This window comes from Rhamphochromis longiceps, linkage group LG10 (assembly GCF_057381845.1).
Source record: "Rhamphochromis longiceps isolate RC_006_pf linkage group LG10, R_longiceps_female_GT1.1, whole genome shotgun sequence".
In the NCBI taxonomy this organism is placed as follows: Eukaryota; Metazoa; Chordata; class Actinopteri; order Cichliformes; family Cichlidae; genus Rhamphochromis; species Rhamphochromis longiceps.
Genome location: NC_140566.1, coordinates 19,951,199 through 19,974,483, shown reverse-complemented (window position 1 = coordinate 19,974,483; position 23,285 = coordinate 19,951,199). Strand labels below are relative to the sequence as shown.

Genomic DNA, 23,285 nt, shown 5'->3' with positions numbered 1-23,285 from the left:
CTCCTCAAAGGGAGCTAGAGCTGTCAGGACCTTTTCCAGTAACCCCCACTGCTGTGCACTAAGTGTGGCAGGCAGATCATACTCTGCAGAATATGCACACAAGGCTCGCTTCTGTTCTGTGAGGGTCTTGATCATATAATATGTGCTATTCCATCTTGTTCGCACATCTTGTATCAGACGTTTGGGTGACATGTTCAGCTCCATTTGAATGTCCTCCAAACGCGAATATGCCTGTGGTGAGTGTTTGAAGTGACCCACAATTTTTCTGCCCACTGTCACAGCATCACATACACCACGTTGTGCAAGCAGTCCCTCATTCACCACAAGTTGCAAACTGTGCGCGAAGCATCCCAAACTTGCAACACCTAGCCGGTCCATTGCCTTTTTTATATTGCTGGCATTGTCTCGCAAAACAACGTGGACTTTATTCTTCGGAATTTTCCACACATTTAACATTTCCTCCATAGCTGCAGCGATGGACTCTCCTGTGTGTGAACCACGAAACTCTTTGGCCTGCAACACTGCTTTTTGCATTGTAAAACTCGAGTCTATCCAGTGTACAGTCAGGCTTAGCAGGGACAACGGACAAACGTCCGAGCTCCAGATATCAGTCGTCATGCTTAACGTGGGAATTATTTCCAAACTTTCGGAGATGAACTTGCGCACCTGTTTGTACTTGCCTGGGATAGCTTCCTCCGAGATGAAATGCCGGTTTGGCAGCATGTAGCGAGGCTCTAAATGCTCAATTAAGCGTCGAAAACCATCATTTTCCACAACGGAAAGGGGCTGGTCATCAAGCACAACAAATTCAACTATTTTCTCCGTTATCAGCTTCGCTCTATTGCTTTCCGGAGGGAATTTCTCACGTCTCTGAATATTTTCCAAAAGCGTTTGTTGATATGGTACACTTTTCTGCTTAGCTTTGGAGGCCAGGCTAAATTCCGCGTACTCCTTTGCGTGGTGTTTCTGTAAGTGTTTAATCATGTTTGTGGTGTTAAAATTCCCCACACTGCTACCACCTCGCGAAACACTTGCATCGCATAAATTGCATTCGGCAGTCTTGCTTTTTTCGTCTTTTAGTTTGAAATAAGTCCACACTGATGACATGATGGCTCTGAGCTCTCCCACACGATAACCGCTCGATCACGTGACGCATACTGCTCTGACGTGCTAAGGTTATGCATGGTTATACCATGTTAGCGAGTTTTTGAGGTGCTTTTGTGATATTCACTGGATCGGATAAAAATTTTAAATTTCTCTCCGATATCCGATCCAGTAATTTACGTCAATATCGGACCGATACCGATACTGAATATCGGATCGGTCCATCTCTAGTATAATACCAGTAGGCCAGCTCTGATAGTAATTTGGTATGGCTTCGCGGGCCAAATGTACACTCAACAAAAATATAAACGCAACACCTTTGTTACTGCTCCCATTCCCCATGGGATGGACGTAGAGACCTAAAATTCATTCCAGATACACAATATAACCATCCCTCCCAAACAGTGGTCACAAATCAGTCCAAATGTGTGGTAGTGGGCACATCTGCCATATTGAGATAATCCATCCCACCTCACAGGTGTGCCACATCAGGATGCTGATCTGACATCATGAGTAGTGCACAGGTGTACCTCAGACTGCCCACAACAAAAGGCCACCCTGGAATGTGCAGTTTTTTGCGCTATTGGGGGTCTGGGGACCCAGAACCGGTCAGTATCTGGTGTGACCACCATTTGCCTCATGCAGTGCAACACATCGTCGCATGGAGTCTATCAGATTGTCAATTGTGGCCTGTGGAATGTTGGTCCACTCCACTTCAATGGCTGTGCGAGGTTGTTGGATATTCGTGGGAACTGGTACACGCTGTCGTATACGCCGGTCAAGCACATCCCGAACATGCTCAATGGGTGACATGTCCGGTGAGTATGCTGGCCATGCAAGAACTGGGACATTCTCAGCTGCCATCTGCCCTGAACAATGTGAACCATGATTCATCCGTGAAGCGCACACCTCTCCAACGTGCCAGACGCCATCGAATGTGAGCATTTGCCCACACAAGTCTGTTACGGCGACGAGCTGGAGTCAGGTCAAGATCCCGATGAGGACGACGGGCATGCAGTTGAGCGTCCCTGAGACGGTTTCTGACAGTTTGTGCAGAAATTGTTTGGTTGTGCAAACCAATTGTTCCAGCAGCTGTCTGGGTGGCTGGTCTCAGACGATCTTGGAGGTGAACCTTCTGGATGTGGAGGTCCTGGGCTGGTGTGGTTACACGAGGTCTGCGGTTGTGAGGCCGGTTGGATGTGCTGCCATATTCTCTGAAACGCCTGTGGAGACGGCTTATGGTTGAGAAATTTAACATTCAATGCACGGGCGACAGATCTGGTTGACATTCCTGCTGTCAGCATGCCAATTGCACGCTCCCTCATTGCTTGTGGCATCTGTGGCATTTTGCTGTGAGACAAAACTGCACATTCCAGGGTGGCCTTTTGTTGTGGGCAGTCTGAGGTACACCTGTGCACTACTCATGATGTCAGATCAGCATCCTGATGTGGCACACCTGTGAGGTGGGATGGATTATCTCAATATGGCAGATGTGCCCACTACCACACATTTGGACTGATTTGTGACCACTGTTTGGGAGGGATGGTTATATTGTGTATCTGGAATGAATTTTAGGTCTCTACGTCCATCCCATGGGGAATGGGAGCAGTAACAAAGGTGTTGCGTTTATATTTTTGTTGAGTGTAAGTAGGCTGCGGGCCAAATTTGGCCCGCGGGCCACAGTTTGACACCTATGCTCTAGATGCATTTTGGAGATTGATTGTCAGGACACTGACAAGACGACAGAGGATGGTGGAGACAGGGAAATAGAAACAACTGGCAACAAACCTCAGAGCCACAATAGTGGATTTATTTGATCTAGAAATGTGATCTAATTATCTCTGGCTGTTAAAATATTGGGGGAAAAAATGCCAGGATATGTTTTAAACATTTGTTTTGTTTTCCAGTTTTTTATTTCGTTGATTTTCTCTTAATACAGATACTTTGATATATGAAAAACATGTTTAACTCGAAGATTTACATCAACACAGTGTCCATCATAATAACATCTATAGTATAATATCAACTGTGTCCATAATCTTAAGGTATTATATGTGTTAGTATGTGTCTTGACAAGCCCAGTGCTAACCCAAACTCTATTTTTATGCAGAAGGATAATTCACGTATTCGGATTAATACCTATGATAACCTAAATCTCAGAAGGTCAGGGCCCACATATGAATTGTCTAACTCCATCTTCTCTAGTTACTTTTCTTATTCCATCTCCATTTTCCTCTAGGCCTCATCACATGTTAAAAGTAACGTGTTACTGTAATCCAATTACTTTTTCTAAGTAACAAGTAAAGTAAGGGATTACTATTGCAAAAAAGCAATTACATTACTGTTACTCTCCTGTAAGAAGGCTGCGTTACTGCGTTACTAAACCGTGATTTCGTTTGTGAAAGTGTCTGATGACAATGATGTGTGAGCAGTAACAGATGTTTGTGGATCAACAATGGGTAATATGGAGTGTGCGAGAGTATGACCGTGCAGCGTTTAAATGCGCACAAGACCGCTAAACAAACAAAACTGAACAAAAAATTCTTCAAACTTCATGTAATCGGCTAAAAAGGCTGGTTATCTTCCAGAGCTATTACTGACTCCAAACACCAAGTTTCACCACGCTCTGATCAAAATTCACTGAATGAGCCGCCCTACTTTGGCAAAACGTCTTACCGTAAATAGTTTATGCACATTTCTGCTGTCACAGAGTAATTCTAGCACAAATTTAAGTAGGTATGACGGTTTGCCATTTAATGTTGCCCATCAGAGTATGCTTGTAGCTAGGACTGGGCAATATGACCCAAAATTCTTATCTCGATATTCTTTAGCTGGGTGGCGATATACGATATATATATCTTGCTATTTGTTAAAGCCATAAAGTAAGAACAAAAAGAGAGCTGTGTCCCAAGAGCTAACGAGACACAGAAAGCAATGCAGACTAAACTCAAGACACGTAAACTTAACACAGAGACATCAGACATGGCAACAGGGAGGGAACATAGACACAGAACAGAAGGCGGTCAGAACACAAAACAGAAACCAAACCCTAAGAACAAGACAATCTTAAGAATTAATCTGAAACATAAAATAATAGTATTCAGAATCAAAATCACTAAGTCAACAGACTCAGGACCGTGACAAAAGTCGTCAGATATCCAGTTAGAATCATGCCAGAAGCTACCAAAGTGTCTGGTTGTGTCAGGGCTCTGTGTGCGGGCAGGTGGAGATGTGGATCCAAGTGCAGGACTCTCAGACGGAAATATAACTGAAAACCACAGCTTTATTGCTGGCACCAACAAAACAGAAACCAAAACATGAAAACACTAACTGGAACACACAGGCAGGATCTGAGGGTACGACGCAACACCGAGCATGGGAAAACACAGGGCTTAAATACACAGGGTAGTAATGAGGGAATGGGCAACAGAAGGGAGACACAGCTGGGGGAGATCAGGGCTAACGAGACGGGGGAGCTAAGCTGCACACACTAACATAAGACAAAGACTTCCACAATAAAACAGGAAACAAGAATTACTAAACCAGATGCAGACATGACACTGAGAGACAGACTAGACACTGAACAGAAACTGTAATACACATGAGAACCCAAAACCTAAGAACTGATCCCTCACCAAGAATAACAGAAACAGATCTATAATGATAATAATAAACAAAGCACCAGAACATCAGAAAACAATCCATAATGCAAAAATAAACCAAAACATAATAAACTCAAAATACTGGGTCCAACGGACCCAGAACCGTGACAGGTTGTGTGAGAGGGGGGCAGAGGCCTGTACAAGAACTGGACTCAAGTGCAGGATTGAGGTGCGGAAGCATAACAATTTAACTAAAAAGAAGCTTTTATTTACAATGACATTGGATTGAAAAGGCAAAACAAAACCTAGAACCTTGGCTTGATACCTAATATGATACTAGTAAGGGAATACTAGCATGGTGGCTTGAGGTATGTTACATAATGGGTGACTGGTGGAGTGGTGCTCAGGGGGCACACTGAAGAGTAAGAGAAAGAGTTAGTGGGTGCATGGATTGGGCCAGAGGTACAGTGGATACTGAGATGGAGTGGCTCACTTTAGCAGGTGAAGGCTAAGGCTTGGAGGGGGAGGTCTGAGTGACTGGCAGAGGAGCGTTAGATGTTCTGACCTGAGTTTTTAAGGATCTGCGTGAGTGGTGGTGGCAGGAGGGCAGGCAGGTTAGTGTGATTGGTAATTACTTCCTGGAGTGTGACTGAAATACTATGAGGGTTGTGATGAGAATCCAAGAGGTGAGTTTTAGTGGTGTTGTCGTGACGTAGCGAGCCAATGGAGCTAGGAGCAAAGGAGATAAGGTAAGCAAATAAGAACTTGGCTCTCGAGCTAAGAGTGTGAGCCTGTTACCAACCTAGGTGGGTTGATGAACTTGCAGTGAAATAATGGTGAAACTGGCCATAAATACCCTCCGCTGATTGCCACAAATTAAGTCCAGGTGAGCTGCCCAGGTGAGAGAATGGCAGGCTCGACCCGAGACAAGTAGAGGAGGCAGGGATCCACACAGGACACTCCCAGCTGCTCATATTGACCAAGACAGGACGATGCAAAAGTTGTTGAAGGACATCAAATATTAGTGAGGGTGCATGTATAATTTTCAGTCTGTTTGTGTACTTTTAGGCCTGCGTAGATTAGCGGAAATCCAAAATCATTTTTAATCATTCCACCCTGGAAAAATAACTGTTCAAAGAAATAATAAAACACCACAAATCAAATCAAATCAAATCAAATCACTTTTATTGTCACATCACATGTGCAGGTACATTGGTACAGCACATGTGAGTGAAATTCTTGTGTGCGAGCTTCACAAGCAACAGAGTTGTTCAAAATACAAAAATATAAACAAGCAAAATACAAGAATGGCTACATCTGAAACGAATAAATATATGTACAATATATAATAGTATATGCATTTCTGGATGTGTATACTAAATATTTTCCTACGTGTGTGTGTGTGTGTGTGTGTGTGTGTGTGTGTGTGTGTGTGTGTGTGTACACATATTTTACAAATTAAATAGAGTAAACAATAAATAAAATATATAAATATACAAAATATAAAAAATATACAATTACCATGACATTCAGCTCCATGGTGAGTGGATGTAAACTTTTGACCACAATCGTAACCATGACCTTTGGAGAGCTGAGTTTCACCTAACCTAAGGTGGTCTTTGATATTTACAGCTTGTATATTAGAATATTACAGGCTCTTTGCATTCACGCCTTTTATATTATTCATGAACTTCTATAAAAGTCTTTTCCCCTCTGGGCAGAAAGAAGATCTTTAGCTGCCACAGAAGTGCCATCTGTCGTCGACAACTTTCCTTTCTGCTTTACATTATTCTTCCAAATTTCTTCTTACCTGATAATAACCCTAAATATTTTATAGCCACCAATCTCTTTTCCAGTGTTTCCAAATGAGTCAGATAAATGGATTAATATTTGAGCTAAAAGAGCAACATGTCTATGAAGTATGTCCAGCAATAACCAAATCAAACATCAAAAGCAACATTATTATTGATTGTTCACTTCCATTGAAACACATTGAAACATTAACATGAAAAATGCATGACATGAATGTTACTGTGGCGACCTCTTGTGAGGGAAGGGAGTAACTGAAAATAGCTTTCTCTTTATTGCATGAATTTTACCTTTGTGATATATGGGTATGGAGGGCTTTGAATGCCAAAATGAATGAATAAAATAAATAATTATGTCATGGTCCTTAGTCTGACGACTCAGTGTTTTGTGTTTCTTTATATCATCCTATGTTCTTGTTTATTCTGTTATGTCTTTTGTTTAGGTTTGCTATGTGTTTGGGTTTTGTTTTATGCCTGCCTGTGTCTGTCCACGGTGTCTGCTTGTAAGTCTGTTAAGTTCAGGGTCTTGTCAGGTCCTCTGTGTCTGTTAGTTTCCTGTTTTATTCTGAAGGTCCTTGTCTCATGTGGGTGTGTTCAGTTTACGTTTCCCCTGTCTCGTCAGCTGTGGTTTGTTCCAGGTGTGTTCCCCTCCTGTCTCCCATCCTCTGATCACTGCTGTGTGCATTTAAGCCCTGTGTGTTCTCCTGCCTGTTGCCGGTTCGTCTGCGTTCATGTCCTCCGTCACCCTGAGTGGTTTCCCTGCGTCTCTCTGTCCCTTGCCGTCCCTCTCCCCGTCCGGTTATCATTTCAGGTTTGCTTTTTAGTTTTCCCAGTTTAGGTTACTCTGTTCTGTTTCTTGCGCATTAGTTCCACCTCCTTCAATAAAGCCTCCTCACTTCTGAAGTGCCTGCGTTTTGGGTCCTTAAATAATTCCACACGACTGCTGCCCCAGCCGTGACAAATTATCTATTAATTAAATGTGTCAATAATTAATGCATTCATTATATAAATAATGAATCAAATATGTCATTATTTCTTGCAATTGTAAATAAATAAATAATTTCTTAAATGTTTTAAATGATTTGACATTTAATTAATTATTTCTATATTTAATTCATGAATTAATTCAATTTTACTTAATTCGTGACCCACTTAATTAATTATTTAATTATGTATTAAATTCATTCATTCTGGCACTCGAGGCCCTCCAAAGACGGTATAGATGCAGTTGAGTTTTATTGTTAAACAACATAAGGTGAGTGTATAAATTTAAAGCAAATGGTAGTGAGAAAAAAAAGAAGTTACCAAAGTGTACCGTACAGCATGTTCATCAGAGCTGATCTTAAAACTCATCCACCAACCTATAGTTATTTATATATATAAACACACACACACACACACACACACACACACACACACACACACACACACACACAATAAATAAATACTCAAAGCTAACAGACGACATGTGCATTTATAGTGTGGAACGATGAGCTGTCATAGAAGTATTCTGCCAGAAGATGGCATCATCCTCAATCTTTACTGCAAACAGAATTCACCCGCTGAATTCAGGCAACTCCTGCCTTGCAACTCTGTTTGAAAGATCTTTTTCCATAATTTTATTTTTTCCCTTATAATCGATGTAAGCACAATAAAGGAATGCTGAGAGAAGCTTCATGAGAAGATATCACTGCACCAGGGTTTTAACCCTGTTGTTGTGGTCTGAAGTAAGCATGAGAGATATGTTTTATTAATGTTTACAGCCAAGCTCAACACTTAAATGTGGATTTGTATAGATCACAGATATTTAGCTCATACTGCAAATTATAAGGAGTTCTTACGGAGACTCAGATTTCCTTGGGAACACTGATTTGTATAAATACTGTTGGTGTATTGTTTGGAAGCAAAGCAGAAGTGATGCTGGCATGGTTAATGCCTCACACGCACACACAAACACACAGAGAGTGGTGCTTTTCACTACTGTAACCACAGCCCGCTCTGTCTGTACCCAGTCTCTTCGAGAAAGAATAGCTGTATTCATGTTAAATGTGGCCCGCGTTACTGTGACACAGCATGGCTGCAGGGAGGAGAGGAGGGACAAAAACTACACAGGACTCCACTGGTAACACAGAAACAGTCAGCATCTTCAGTTTGAATAGCTCTTTATGCTTCTCTTACACTGCACTGCTTTACACCTAGTGATATTCTCAGACACATATCTTTTATTTCTTTAACCACTGAGCAAATAACACATGTAACATATTTTGTTTGCTCAGTGTGTGGTTAGTAGACGAGTACATGACGTTTAACACGTTTGCAAAACTCTCCCAGGGCAGCAGGCTGGGTTGTTCTCTGTGCTGCTCCTCCTGCTGCACTTTGGTCTACTCGATGTTGAGCAAACTCGACAAGTGACTCAATGCCATCACGTTTTTGTTTTTTTTGTTTTACAAATCAGAGTTTATTCTTTCTCGCTGTGTACGACTGTATCGGTAACTTTGAGTAAACATTCTGACTTACTTGACGTGTTGAACACGAGAAACAACACAAACATTAATCAGGGGTTTTTATCCAGTGAGAAACTGTTGACTGTCACCTCACAGGAAGCATACTCCTGCACACAGACATGCTTAGTTGTTGCATCTGTAGTGTTTTTCTTTCAGTGTACCCATACTCATTTTTGAAGTGTCATAAGATGTACTGTAATACTTAATAATACTTAATATTTTGTACACAAAAAACTGCAGTACCCCTCACATTTTTAAACACCTGAGATTTTTAAACGCAGCAATAATTGCGCATCATTACTGCGTGTATCAACTATAAATATGTTATTATTCATATTTATAGCTGATACTTCATTTAAGCATTTAAGTTCATTTAACTAAAACAAGTAAAGGAGGAAACAACATTTCGATCCTGTGTGTGCGTCCTGAACAAATTGCAGAGTTGACAATAATGTTGAATTTGAAAATATTGCTTTATAGAGTGCATCAATAACTTATGCAGCAATCTTACACATCAGTTGAAAACGTCTTTGGATCATTTACTGAAACAACAACTTTCAGTAAAACAATAAAATTCTAGTGTCAGCGGCACTGCTATTATATTATTAGACTTTTTGCATCATTTTGAATAATCAGCTTTGTTATTACAAGAGTGTTTTTACAAATTTAAGTAAAATCTATTGAGTTTTTTTCTTATTTGTGTAGCACAGCCTTAAACACTTAAAACATCTCTACCACTGCTAAAATTGGTGGATTAACCTCCCACCTGATGTGTTTTTGTATATTTAATGAAGCCGTGCAAATTCTGTGCATCACAGCATACCGCAAGATGTTTCCCACATACTCACTTACTTTTTTTTCCCCAATGTGTACTGTGATAGTGTTGCTTCCTTGTTAGTTTGTACCGCCTGTCTGATTCCACCACCAGATTGTGATGATGTGTAATCTTGGTACACATTCATCTTTTCTACAGAGACATGAAAATAAGGAGCTTTCAGCTTCAGGAGGTCTAAAGTGATATCTTGATATGACTCAGAAAACAGATAAAATCATTCAGGCTCCCGCTACTGGTTTCTACTATTCTACATCATACAGTCATGTGAAAAAGTTTTCATAGCGCTCTATGGAGTCATCTGAAGTACACTCCTACTGCTTCCATAAGGATAAGTAGCAGCCAGCTGCTTCTAATTAAATGGACTTGTTTAATTGATCATCAGCAAGTGTGAGCACACCTATAAAAACAGAGGTTTGGACAGTTTGCAGATCTGGAGCATTCAGCTGTGTCTAAAGAATTCAGTTAGCACGTTAAACACTAAATTTCATGGCAGTACAATTAGAAAAATACTATGGGGCTTGTTTTTTTTGGCCAGTAGAAATGCTTTTCTCTCAAAAAACAAAAAACACAGCAAGATGGTTTAGGTTTGCAAAGCTGCATCTGGACAAACCAAAAGACTTTTGGAGCAATGTTCTTCAATGAAAATCAAACAGCATATCAGCACAAACACCTCGTACGAACTTTCAGCATGGTGGTGGAGCAGTCATGATTTGGGCTTGTGTTTATAGCCACAGGACCTGGATACTCTGCAGCTTCTCTGTTAACAGCACCATCATCCCAAATTTTACAGTTTTGTTAAATTATTGTGATATTGATGCTCAAAAGAGACTAAATGTGTTTTACTTGTTCCAAGAAGTTGAAGAATCTAAATTTAAGCCCACCTCTATTTACAACACTAACCTGTGAGTGATAGTTTCAAGGTGAAATTCAACATACCAGAGTCACTGTAACAAGAAAAACTCTTTTTAGAATAATTTGCTGAAGTTGTTAAGATGAAGATTGGAGTCCGGTGTCTTGTTCAGCCCTCTGGTTAAAGTCCCACAGACTGTGAGCTAAGATGCTGTTAGAATGATTAGTCAGTGGCGCTTAAAACATTACAGTTCACGTGCAATAAATCATGACAACGAGGTAGCGCACTTCAATAACTTTTATTTAGTTTACAGATGTATTCCATTTTGAAGTTTGCAGGGGGGGAGGGGAGAGCATTAGTGCTATTTACAATTGGTTTGAAAACATGTATCTCTGTACAGATTTGAACCCTGATCAATATAAACAATATTTTTTTAAGACCTAGTGCTGTTACAAAGCGATTCTTTAAAGCAAAAACAACAAAACCCCACAAAGAAACAGGATTATATTACTTTATAAACAAATGAAAAAGAAATGAATAATAAAAGAGAAAGAACAAAAGAAAGAAAACAAAAATCCATCAGTCCATAAATGATTAGGGAGGATTTGCTGCTGTTAAGCACAAGACATTGTCAGAGAGTGACTGTGAACTGGCTAGAAGCTAACCGTATACACAATCATAGACTAAACACCAATATAATGTATATCACCAAGATCTAAAGTCGTCATTTTCTATATAAGATTCATATTAAATATATTCTACACATGTTACCTTAGTTTGGAACATTACTTCCACTGGAAAAATATAAAATAAAACAAAGCTTTTTATACATTTGTTTTAATCTAATGAAGGAGCACATGCTTTAGTTGTGCAAACTGGACTTATTAATGCAGATTTAAGAGGCAAATTAAGACAAATAAGGACCCTTTTCCTTCTGAGTTAATGTCCGTGCTTACAAAGCAACTGTCTGAGAGATCCTTCACAATACTGCTATAAAAATAAAGGGAGGGGGGGGCACAGTGAGACAGCGACGGCGTGTCACGGAAAGAAAATTGGCATGATGTTTCATTAATCACAACACTAGTCGGTCGATAATATGAGTGGACTGTCAAAACACAGTCACCAAAAAAAAAAAAAAATCATGAACAAACAAATATCGAAAAACAAGACCTTAAAAAAATGGTTGTTTTCTATTTGTTTGCTTTTTAGGCTTCGTTTGGCTAAAATACAGCGGACTCAAAGGAGTGGGATGTGTCGCTCTCGACATAAAAAAAAGGGAATCGTTTCTCTCTTGCGACCTTTAAGGGCACATGCAGAGGAGGGCAGTAAAGAGGGCACAAACGTGTGTGTTATTATGTGTGTGTGTGCGTGTCATGTTTTGAGTTCTCTGATCAGGCACGTCTGCGCTTTGTCTGCCGCACTAAGGGGTATCACGCAAGCACGCGCGGCTCGATGTGGGGACAGGAAGTCGGAGCGTGCGCGTTTGTTGGTATGCTGATGAGCTGTTAGTGGTTAAAATTCTCAGCGGTCTGTATGAGAAAACAAGGCCACACGCACAAATTTGGGCACTGCATTACAATGACAACCGGCCAGAGTAAAGAGCCAGTTAGAAAGGTGACTTGTAAGAGACCGCCTGAGGATGGCTCGACAAGGTGTGTGTGTGTGTTTACTGCAAATGTGTGTGTGCATGCATGTGTATGGCAGAAGGCTTCAAAAGGATTTCATTAAGAAAGAAAGAAAAAAAACATGCAAATCCAGTTCCTTCTCATTTTCAGTTATGACAGCAAATCAAGTACAACAAAGGAATCAACTCTATCTTTAATCAATTTACTGCTCTCCAAGTCTGTCCTGGATCAGCCTGAGCCTGCTGTCCTTCTATGCATGTGTATGAGGGAGAAGGGGAAAAACAGAGAAAGTGCGAGTTTGTTTGTTTCGTTAAATGTCTCTATGAGTATTCGCAGCGTAGACAGGCTACAGGACAAGGTACAAGCTCATTAGGTCCAGGACATGGAGGGCGAGAACGGATGCAAAGGATGAAAGGGGGTGGCGATGGAGGTGTGTATTTACAGAATGACACAGCAGTTACTCTCCCCGGTCTTCTCTCTGTTCCTCTGACCTGGACACACAGCACACAAACGTCATGATTAAACAAACACCCACACAGCACTGTCACAGAGTTACTCAGCTCAATAGTCAGACATCACCTCAAAAGGACAGATTTAGAAACATACTGGTAGGCCAAGTTCAGATACAGCAACACTGCATGGAAATACTTTTGATATACTACAACCATATAACATATGTAGCTCATAAATGTTCTAAAGAAGGTCTAAATCTCCATCTCCTACAGCTGAGCAGCATTTTGGGATTTCATGAGACTGGATCTGTTGCTCAAACTCTTTGAGTTTGTTACATTTCCTAGTGGTACCTGAAGCAACATTGCCTCATTTTTTTTTTTTTTTTTAAATGTAGACTCTTGAAATCTACACTTACAGTGTTGTGTAAAAGTCTTAACCCATCTCTCATTTCTTTACATTTTGTTAAAATGGGAAATTGGTGCTGCAATTTACTGAAATGTGGAAATGCAGCATAAAAATCTTGAAAATCGAGATTTGGTATGACCACAGGCTTAACTTTCTTAGGCAGGATGATCCAACACTGCTTTAATAAGGTTGGGGAGGCCAATTCATGAGTGATAGTGCTCCTGACTTTGTGTTTTAATGCTTTTCCTGCTTTGGCAGTGTGTTTGGGATCATTGCCATGCTGAAAATGTATTAAATGTAGTAAGTCAGATGCTTTCCAGTTGGTACTTCATAGTGGATCAAAATCTGATGGCACTTTTCTAAGATCTCCAACACCACTGTCTGAAATATAGCCCCAAACCATGACACAGCCTCCACAGTCATCTAATTCTACAGATGCTTGGAGATAGTCACTGTTGTACCTCTCTCCTGACCTCCAACGTACATATTAATACCAATTTGAACTATAAAATGTCACATTTGTATTCATTACTCCATTGCCATTGGTTTTCAGTCAAGATCTTGTGCAGTTTGGCATATCTCAGCCTTTTCTCCCTGTTTCACTTTCTTAAAAACATCTGCCTAACAGCTCTTTGGGAATCAACTTGTTGGTGCAAACATGCTATTTTATGTCTCTCAGACTGTGTTGTCTTTGAGATTTTTCATAGATTCAACTAAAGAAACGCTGGCTCATTCTTTAAGGCTTGATAAACATAAAAAACATTTCTCTGAAAATGGTCAGGTACAAGGACTGGACTGAAAAAGCAACCAAACTTTAAAAAGCCTAGAGAACTGCTGCTCAAGAGCACTATAAAAAAAACATACAAGACCAGAAATTAAAAAAAGAGGGGCGACTCAGGTCTTTTGTACAATTCACATAAAGAGTACTTCAAATCTAACTTTGTAACTGTTTCTCCACATAACAAAAGTTCATTCAGATTCATTCTTCCTCACATGGGCTCACAGATACCCAGTATGAGAACTTGATGTCCATTTGAACTCTATTCGCTTGTCATAGTCATAAAAAAATGAAGCAAATCTTCTGGCATGATTTATATTAGCTATACTCTACACAGTGTGTTGTATCTTGGGGATACACTTCAAGGAGCCAATTATTTGCACTAGTGGCTGCTCCTAAAACAGAAGCCATGTGCAGAAATAAATAATGGCTGGGAGCGGAACATTTAACGTTGTTCAGCGTGTGAAAAGCCTCCTGAAAGGAAAAAGGGGAGACGGGGAGCTGGTTACCTTGGGAATTTGGCTCAGGCAAAGTCTCTCTGGCAACTAAATGCATCACTGTGGTCTTCCCCAAGGGCAGTTTGAGAGCTGAGAGAGGGAGAGAAGGAGGGAGAGGATGAAAAGGTTATTCAGTGCGCTACATTATATTTGCCTGCACAGTGTCACTCAGCAGAAGTATAACATGACTTTTTAACAGCTTTCTGAAACTGAGTGTAAATTATAGATTGGATAATGCTGAGCTACACATAGAGAAAATTAAATTGTCAAATTATGCGATTAAAGTGGGATTGCAGAATAATAATCACTTGAAATTGTTGGCAATCTGAATCCATATGTAACTGAATCATTTAAAACACTGTTCACAAGCGGCTCAAGGAGCGGCTAGTTTCTTGCTCTTGAATAAGACGACCCGGTTCCAAGTTTTATTGTTATTTGCAGATAATATTGCAACATAATTACCAGTAATAAAGGTGCAAATTAAACGATACTTAACACTAAAAAGGATTAATTAAAAAAGAAATGCACAAAATATCTGACACACGTGTAGAGTGTAGTATGTACATGCACATGTATACAGTGGATTCAAGTTCAACGGGATTAGTTAGCAGACAAAAGTGAGAAAACACAAATGTGGAGGTTGCAGAGCGCCCTCTGGTAGACATGCTATGTAACATGTTTGAAGGGTGTTTTTCCCCATTTCTTCTTTAGTTTTTAAATTTTAATTTACCAATACTGATATATTAGCTACTATAAGCCAATATATCTGCCCTGCCAACATATCAGTTGAGCTTTATTGTTTTTTTTTTTGGTTTTTTTTTTGTTTTGTTTTTTGCCTGTCCCTTTATTGGTAGGCATTCATGTTAGTATGAAAAATAATGGAAAGCAATGGCTATGAGGAAGGCAGGTGAAATATCAATAAAAAAACAACAACTTTGTAATACCGAATAGACCAAAACCAATAGATGAGCTGCTGGATACCCCTTAAAGAGATAATATAATCCAACTTGGCGCCTGCAGCCTGGGTCAAGAAGCCAAAAGGAGTAAAATCAGAGGTCGATCAGTGCGCTTGAAAGTAAATCAGCAACATCAGCAAGGAAAACGCAGCCAATAAGATTGTAAAATATTATTTTATTATTGTCTCACAGCACTCTAACGAACCTAAAAAACAAAAAAAACACAACCCACCCACACGCCTTGGAACAACCCTGCAGGAAGGTGAGGCACCACCGGATTTTGTATGAATGCAGCATAAATGCACGCTTCATCCTGTCTACTGACGCCACTCGGCCCTGCATGCGTGTGTGTGTAGCACAGCCTCGCCCTTGGCCACACAAACACACAGACCTGCTGCTCTTTTTAAAATCCATGACACAGACACCAGAGGAGAGAGATGGAAAAGGAGCACATTCAGTCTGAAATGGTGCCTCCAGGTTCATCTAAATGTTTCCATGAGACGCTGTGGTATGCCCTCGCCTTTGGTAGGTGTGTCAGAAGTGCTCGTCAGCAGTAGCAAGTTGAAAAGGTAGCGCTCACAACAGACTGCCATAGGTGCATAACATAACAGGTTGTTCAGTGCAACCCTGCTTCTGTTTAAATAAGAGTTTTGCTACCTCGTTGTTGGAGCTGGGCACAGTCTATTTCAATAGGTTTTTACAAAGTCCTCAGACTACACACACAGCTGTAATTGGCATGGGGTTAAACAACCACTGCCTAAAGGCTGGAGCCCAGAAATGTCGTGAATACACAAAATAAGAAGGAAAATTTGCAGGATCTCTCACCGCTTCGCATAAGTTCATATATAGTTATAACTTTTAAAACTACACACTGCTGTTAACATGTAATAGTTGGCAACTTGTGTGTGTGCTTTAAAATGTGTGTGTCTGTACTCAACAAGGATTCTGTGTTAATGTGCAAACATGCTAAAAGATAAGGGAATTATCAGATGGATGGCAGATAGAAGACTGCAAAAGGGTTAGGGTGCGCTGTAACACCGTTAACCACAAAGCACCAGTCAAGTCTAAATTGGGTTAGGCAGATAAAAAGCCTAAAAGCCAGAGAGAGTGAACTGGCCTTCCACAACAGAAGACGTCCTTTTCTGCCTTTCACTCTCGCTTCCTTTCTCTCTCTCCTTTGTACCACTTGAGGTCTCCTTTAAACGCCAGTCTTCCCTCTTTCCTGACCAGCCTCTTTCCCCTCTTTTTCCTCTATTTCCTCTCTCCTCCCTCTTTCCCTGTCAAAGCAAGCTTGTCCAGAGCACTGAGGTACCTCTGTTCTGTGACTCAGGAAAAGGATGAGAACAGCAAAGAACTTTCCAGCAGCGCACGGCTGTGATTTTGTGTGCATGTCTATGAGCGAATGAGCCATTTTCTCTGGGTGGTGTAGCTTCAGTGTTTTCTCACCTCCTAGTGTTACGTTGCCGTGTAGAAAACGTCCCTGGTAGATGAGCCTCAGGATGTTAGGACTGCTGACCTGCTCTTCCTCCCAGTCTGTAGGAAAGCAGAGAGAAAGGAGGAGACAGTTAAAGAGAAAGGAGCCCTGCTGGTTCATTTTTACCTCTTATTTTACTCGTTTTCCATGAAGTATTAATTTGACATTTCACAAGTACAATTTAATGTACTTCAAAAGCCACATTAAACAAGAATCCTAAAGCTGTGTATAAAAAGCTGTCGTGTCGGCGTGATGAAAATGCTGAACACAGTGTAGTGAAAAGAAATCAGTTGCTGCCTGGTAAAGAAAAAAAAAAAAAGAAGAACCACAGACAACCACACTGAAGATATTTTAAGACATTTAGGGCCTTTATTTTAAATCCTTAAAGGCAGAATGTATAATATTTGGGCTTTGCGGGATGCCCTACAGAACGTGAGAAAGAGCCGAGGCAAAAGAAGAAGACGAGGTGTGGCTCGGGAAGAGCTAAGGACAAAAGTGAACGCATTAAATGAGAGAGAAACGAGAGTGCGGAGTTGCGCAGCAACAGAGTCTGGCCACCAGATGTTTGTCTCTAGCTAAGCGCAGGGTGTTGTTGCTGACTGAGAGCCTGCTCCGGGTCTCTCAGGGTTCAGATGGGTTGTCTGGGAGGAACACAGGGTGCTCCCAACACTGACGGGATTGAACGGAAAACTTCTGTTGTCGAGGAGAATTTGAGTCCAACTGTGTAATTTGTAGTTTTTCATGCATCGTGGAGTTCTCTTAAACTGGAGTACATTAGCGGCACCGTGGGAAAAAGCTAGAGTTTTGAAGGTGACGTAAGGTGGGCAGTATCAAATGAATTCTAACCCTGGTGCACAGCAGCAGCGAGGCAAGTGGGTGTATTACAGAAAGGAAGCGGCTGCACTGTGATCCCACATTCCTGTATGCAATGATAATCAGGCTGAAAGGAGTTCATTCTAATTACCCTACACCAAAGATATGCACATTCCCCACACTGCTATATAGACCTGCATGTAAGCAATTAGCAGTTGGTCTGACAGCAATAAGTCTGATCAAGTAGTTTCTAAGTAAATTAACAAATATTTGTTTACAGTTAAATTGTTTAATTAGAGTTTTTACAGAGATTCGGTAGCTGTGCCTGCATAATGATAATATTTATTAAACACCACATATTAAATGCAAAAATGTTAAAGAATATAGAACTGTAAGTAAAACCAAAGCTGATGCTAAAATCTGACATGTATAAAGCAGATGTGAAAACCCAGATCTTTCTCATGTAAATCAAATAAATAATACAACTGTGTTATAAGCACCTTTGTAATGAGGTAAGAAAGAAAGTCAACTCTAATGCTAATTTTGCTGTTAACCTAAACCTTGAACTGTCCGTTAATCTTGTTTGCACATTACAAGCTAGAGCAGCTCCACAATCATCCACCGTCTTCGCTAGCTCGTTGCTGACTGTTTGGTGTCGAGCAGGTACATTTTCCACGTGTTATTTTTTAGTTTTTAAATGTCAAACATGAAAAAAAAACTTCCAATACTGAAAAAAGTGAACTGAAAAAGTACAACTGCAGGCTGGACAGGTAAACAATGATATTTTTCTTTTGCTACAGATTACTATTATAAGAATATATATTTAACCTGCTTTTTCACTTTTAAAAAAAGTCAATCAGCTTTGAAAATGTGGTTACTGTAAAAATAAGTTTGTAGATGTCTGTAAGAATTAATCAAATATATGAAAAGCTATATCTTAAAGAGGAAAGAGAGAAAAAACAAGTGTGCCCTGACTGCTTCCAGGAGTACCCTTGTACTGCTGTATGGATCATGAGTGCATTGCCACGTCCATAAAAACAAAAGTCTTGGCAGTTTGTTGGTGAGGTGTGTATTAACACAAAGCCACAATCTTCCCAGGAGGAGATGTCCCAGAAGGTTCACCCCAACGTCAGACCATGCAAAAAAAAAAAAAAAACTGTACAGAACCCGAGAGCTAAATCTCATACTCTACAGGCCTCAGATAGCATTTTAAATGTCAAAGTTCACAATAGTACAGTTTAAAAAGGCCGAACAAGTATGGTTTTGTTTGAAAGGGTAAACAGGAAAAAGCCTCTTCTCACTAAAAAGAACAGGGCAGCACAGACTAGCTTTGCAAAGCTGCCTCTAAATGAGTGGAGATGTTTGTCTACAATAGAATGCTCCGTGTTTGGTGAAAACCAAAAACACTATATCAGCACAACTACCCCATACCCTCTATCAAGCACAGTGGTGGAGGGCTTAAGAGGTAGGCTTATTCTGTAGCCACAGAACCCAGGTATCAGGTCATTGAGTCACTGAGTCAACCATGCACTCGTCTCTATACAAAAGTATTCTAGAGTCAAATGTTAGATCTGTCTGAAAGCTGCACCTTAGCTGAAATTGGGCCATGCAACAGGACGATGATTCCAAGCACAGCAGCCAATCTGTAACAGAATGGCTGAAAAAGGAAATAATCGAGGTGCTGCAATGGCCTAGTCAAAGTCCAGACCTCAAACTAATTAAAATGTTGACAACCTTAAAGAGAGATGTGCACGAATACCTTTAAAGCTCAACGTACTGAAGCAATGCTGTAAAGAAGAATGGGACTACAGTCAAGCAGAAAAATGATTTGTGTTATTGCTGCTAAACGTGGCTCTACAAGCTACTGAATCTTGGGGTGTGCTTAGTACAGTGAAAACCTTTTCACTGTACTGTAAGCGACTGCCTTAGACCACAATGATTTTATTCATAACGTAGGAACTTGTTATTGCTTTCATATTTATATTGCACATACATTTATAGCAGACTCATACCTCTGCATATCGATGCACATGTATCTGATGTGAATAGCAATACATAATTGAGCTACTCACCCATTGGCCAGTTGTCATAAACGTGTTTGGCGATATCTGCTGCAGAGTCGTTGGGAGAGAAGAGGAATTCTTTCGTCTTTCCACTGACCAAAATCAGCCGCAGGTTTATCTGCAACACAGGTAAAAGCAAAAAACAAAAAACAAAAAAACAGCATTAGTGAATGTGAGAAACAAAAAATGAAGACAGAGAAAAATGCACATTCAAACAAACAGCTGTCCCATATGTCAGATTATAGAGCTGGGTCAGGAAGCACACGGTTTCAAGTTAGTAATTTAATAGGAAACAGAAGAAGGATATGAAGACCCTGAGGAACATCCTTCCGTTGGATGAACTCCCATCAGTCTCTCCAACTTCCTCTTCAGCTTTCTCAATTCCCTCAAACTGTATTTCTTTGTCTTTGGTTCCCAAGTCTGAAATTGAATGGAAGTTTGTCTCTCGCTTACCATTCCTCATTTTTTTGTCCCTGTAGGTGTTTGAGCGAGACATTTTTCAGGCAACTAAAATTAAAGATTTTCTTAAACCTTTACCTGAAATTAGAAATGCTGTATCCATGTTTGTTTTGTACTGTAGTTTATGTAGTTAGTCACCTGTGTTTTTAATTACGTTTCCACAGTCATGTCATGTATGTATTTTTTAGGTTAATTTCCTGGATTTGTGTGTAGAATTTAACCCCTCCAATGTGCAATCACTGAGTAACTTTAGATTGATACTATTTATAAATCAGATTGTGAAGCACCTTAGTAACTTAAACACTACCACAGCACATGTTGACCTAAACATTTTGGTTTTAACAGTCTTAGTTATTGTTGTTGTTGTTTTAGTTGTTTTAATTGACTTATTTTATTTATTTATTTGTTTTTTCTCTATATTTTACTGCATCATTGCAGTGCATTTTATTTATTTTAGTGGCATTTTACATTGTTAAGCACTGCAAGCAGCATGGACTGTTTGGAAATGCACTATCTGAATAAACTTGACCTTGACTACCTAACTTCACTATTACTGAATACAAACTCTCATTATGTGTACTGGATAATTCGGCTGACACATTACAAAAATACATCCACTGAATTCTTCTGTACTGAAAAAAGTACATACTTGCAGTTTAACAGAGAGAGAAAAAAAAAAAACCCTCAGTGGTGATCTCTGCCCCGCGTAGAGACAAGGTCATTATTCACCAATGTGATTGTGCATCTAAAAAAAACCACATAAATGAGAGGGACACACGTGTTTTGCTTCCAGCCACATGATTTTGTTTCTCTCACCTTAGATCACCAGCTCCCAGCGAGAAAATATACACAAGTGAACTGAACACACGTGGGGGTGTACATTTAGAACCGTTAATTTGCAGAGCAATTAAACTGCCGAGCACTAGGATGCAGATGAGAGGCCTGATATGTGTTTAGCAGTGGTACAGTGTGCCTTTAAGAGCAGAACTCAGTGGTGTGTGCTTGCCTTTGCTTACTGTATTTGTGTGGCTGGGCCCCTGTGTGCGCATGGCACGAGCACGTGTGTCATTGTTGTCAGTGTGTTTCCATGTGCCAAGTATCTGTTAGCCTTCTACACCACACCCCGTGTCCTACCAAACCCACTCTGCTGAGTGCCACACACACACACACACACACACACACACACACACACACACACACACACACACACACACACACACACACACACACACACACACACACACACACACACACACACGGAGCCGGGTGGAGTGATGTAACAGAGCTAACACCAAAGGATTGAAACTGAGATCTCTTTAAGTACGTAACCAAATCAGCTTATAGGTTTAAGCATGGACGAGCCATACAGAAGCATGTGTATATATATATGACATACACAAAACATCACGTACAATAAACATAATGAGCACAAACACAGGTAAATGTGCCTCTAAGAGATTAAATCAACTTAATAATGAGATAAGATAATTTCAAGCTTCAGTTGTGTGTGTGTGTTTTTTTTCATCTATTTGCAGGTGCACTGTGTACAAACACATGCATCCAGGCAAACAGACTCACACAAACACACCTTTAACGACTGGGAAACGCTAGAAATAATTCACTGCTGCTTCCGGCTGTGATTCACAAAATATACCTTTAACAACTTTGATGACACAGATCATAAAAGCATGAATTTGCATCAGCTTTTGAGCAGATGCCTGAAGGTAAACATGCACACTGTTCCATCTGTTTGATTGTTATAAACACAAACACCTGAACGTTACAGGCAAATGCATAAAAGAAGCAGAAATGAGCACAAAGTGAGATTCAAAGGAATCCCCTTTGCATACGAGAGGTTTTGCTCCTTCCTAGTAGAACACCTGGTAGTTACCATGGTGTCACCATGGCGACAGCCAGTGGTGAGCGGCTTAACCTGATAACACCTACAGGATAGCTTCACTTCAACCTCCCACCCCCAACCCCTGCCCATTTTCCATTGCTGTGTCACATCAAACCATCTTCCCATGCTTGCTGCAGTCTCTGCATCACCTCACTCACTCTGTCTCTTTCACTGACTCCATCAATCTCTGGCTCTGTACAGCGTACAGTGGAGAAATGTACAAGGCCGGAATAACAAGAAGAATTGAGCTAGCCTGGGTTAAACAAGGCAAACTAAGCCTTTCTTCTTATATATGTCAGCACAAGGGTGAATTTCTGCCTTTGCCTCTCTTCTCTGTCTCTTTTTCTTTGCTTTCTCTATTCTTACAAGTCTCTTTCTCTCAGTGTACTTCCTGGAAAATGCAAATTATTAGAAAAAATAAATGCATGACAGATGCAGATGTTTCCACTCCAACTGAGAATGTTTGAAATGGTTTGCGTATCAAAATTATGCAAAAATCTCATGCTATGGCCAGTGCAGCCGCCAGATTTCCACAGAACTGAAATTCCTGCAGGACTTGTGAACAATGTGCAAGCCACCTGGAACATCAGAGCATAAAATTAGAAGAAAAAAATCTTTACAAAAGACTCGTGTGCACTTCAGGGACATCAATGAAAAGTACCAGTCCTTGTGTTCTGGTGGCTCATGGTGGTGTAAGACCTTACATTGAGCTATGCTGCTACAGATGAATTTCTCCCCTTTTCCCTCTCTGTTCTAATTCTGATTTCACCTGAGTCGAGATCTCAGCTCTCCCTTGCCATTTTTCCCTTCCCTGCCCCCTTTTCCCAGAGGCTCACTTCGCCTTTCTCTCTTCCGTAAAAGGGCAAGGTAATGAGGTTGCACAGCCAGCTCAGGGAAGTATATTCAATTACAGTCTATTCTCTCTAACAAATACAATTGCTCCAGGTAAGGGGAGGAAAACAATTCATGCGTAATCACAGTACAAACACATATCTCCAGGCAGACTGCTAGTTACTCATGCATACAAATACTACATCCTAACCCACTGCCAGACGCACTCTGAAATGCCAGAAATTAGCACTGTGAACATTTCACTAGCTTGCAGAGCTTGTAGAGCTGCGAGAAGAAGAAGAAGTCATTTAGCAAGTGTTTGCAGAGC

At 40.5% G+C, this 23,285-nt stretch overlaps 1 protein-coding gene across 1 annotated transcript in view; it reads right to left on the bottom strand.

Moving 5' to 3' along the window:
• Nucleotides 1-11,486: 11,486 nt before the first annotated feature.
• ubl3a (ubiquitin-like 3a) overlaps nucleotides 11,487-23,285 on the bottom strand; it is a 37,163-nt gene continuing 25,364 nt past the window's right edge. Inside the window, exons 2-5 of the mRNA XM_085420807.1 lie at nucleotides 19,777-19,885; nucleotides 16,864-16,950; nucleotides 14,474-14,551; nucleotides 11,487-12,819 (exon numbers count right to left, since the gene is read on the bottom strand). Coding sequence (XP_085276933.1) covers nucleotides 12,767-12,819; nucleotides 14,474-14,551; nucleotides 16,864-16,950; nucleotides 19,777-19,885 — 327 coding nt within the window. The 3' untranslated portion in view covers nucleotides 11,487-12,766. The remainder of the gene's footprint in view (nucleotides 12,820-14,473; nucleotides 14,552-16,863; nucleotides 16,951-19,776; nucleotides 19,886-23,285) is intronic.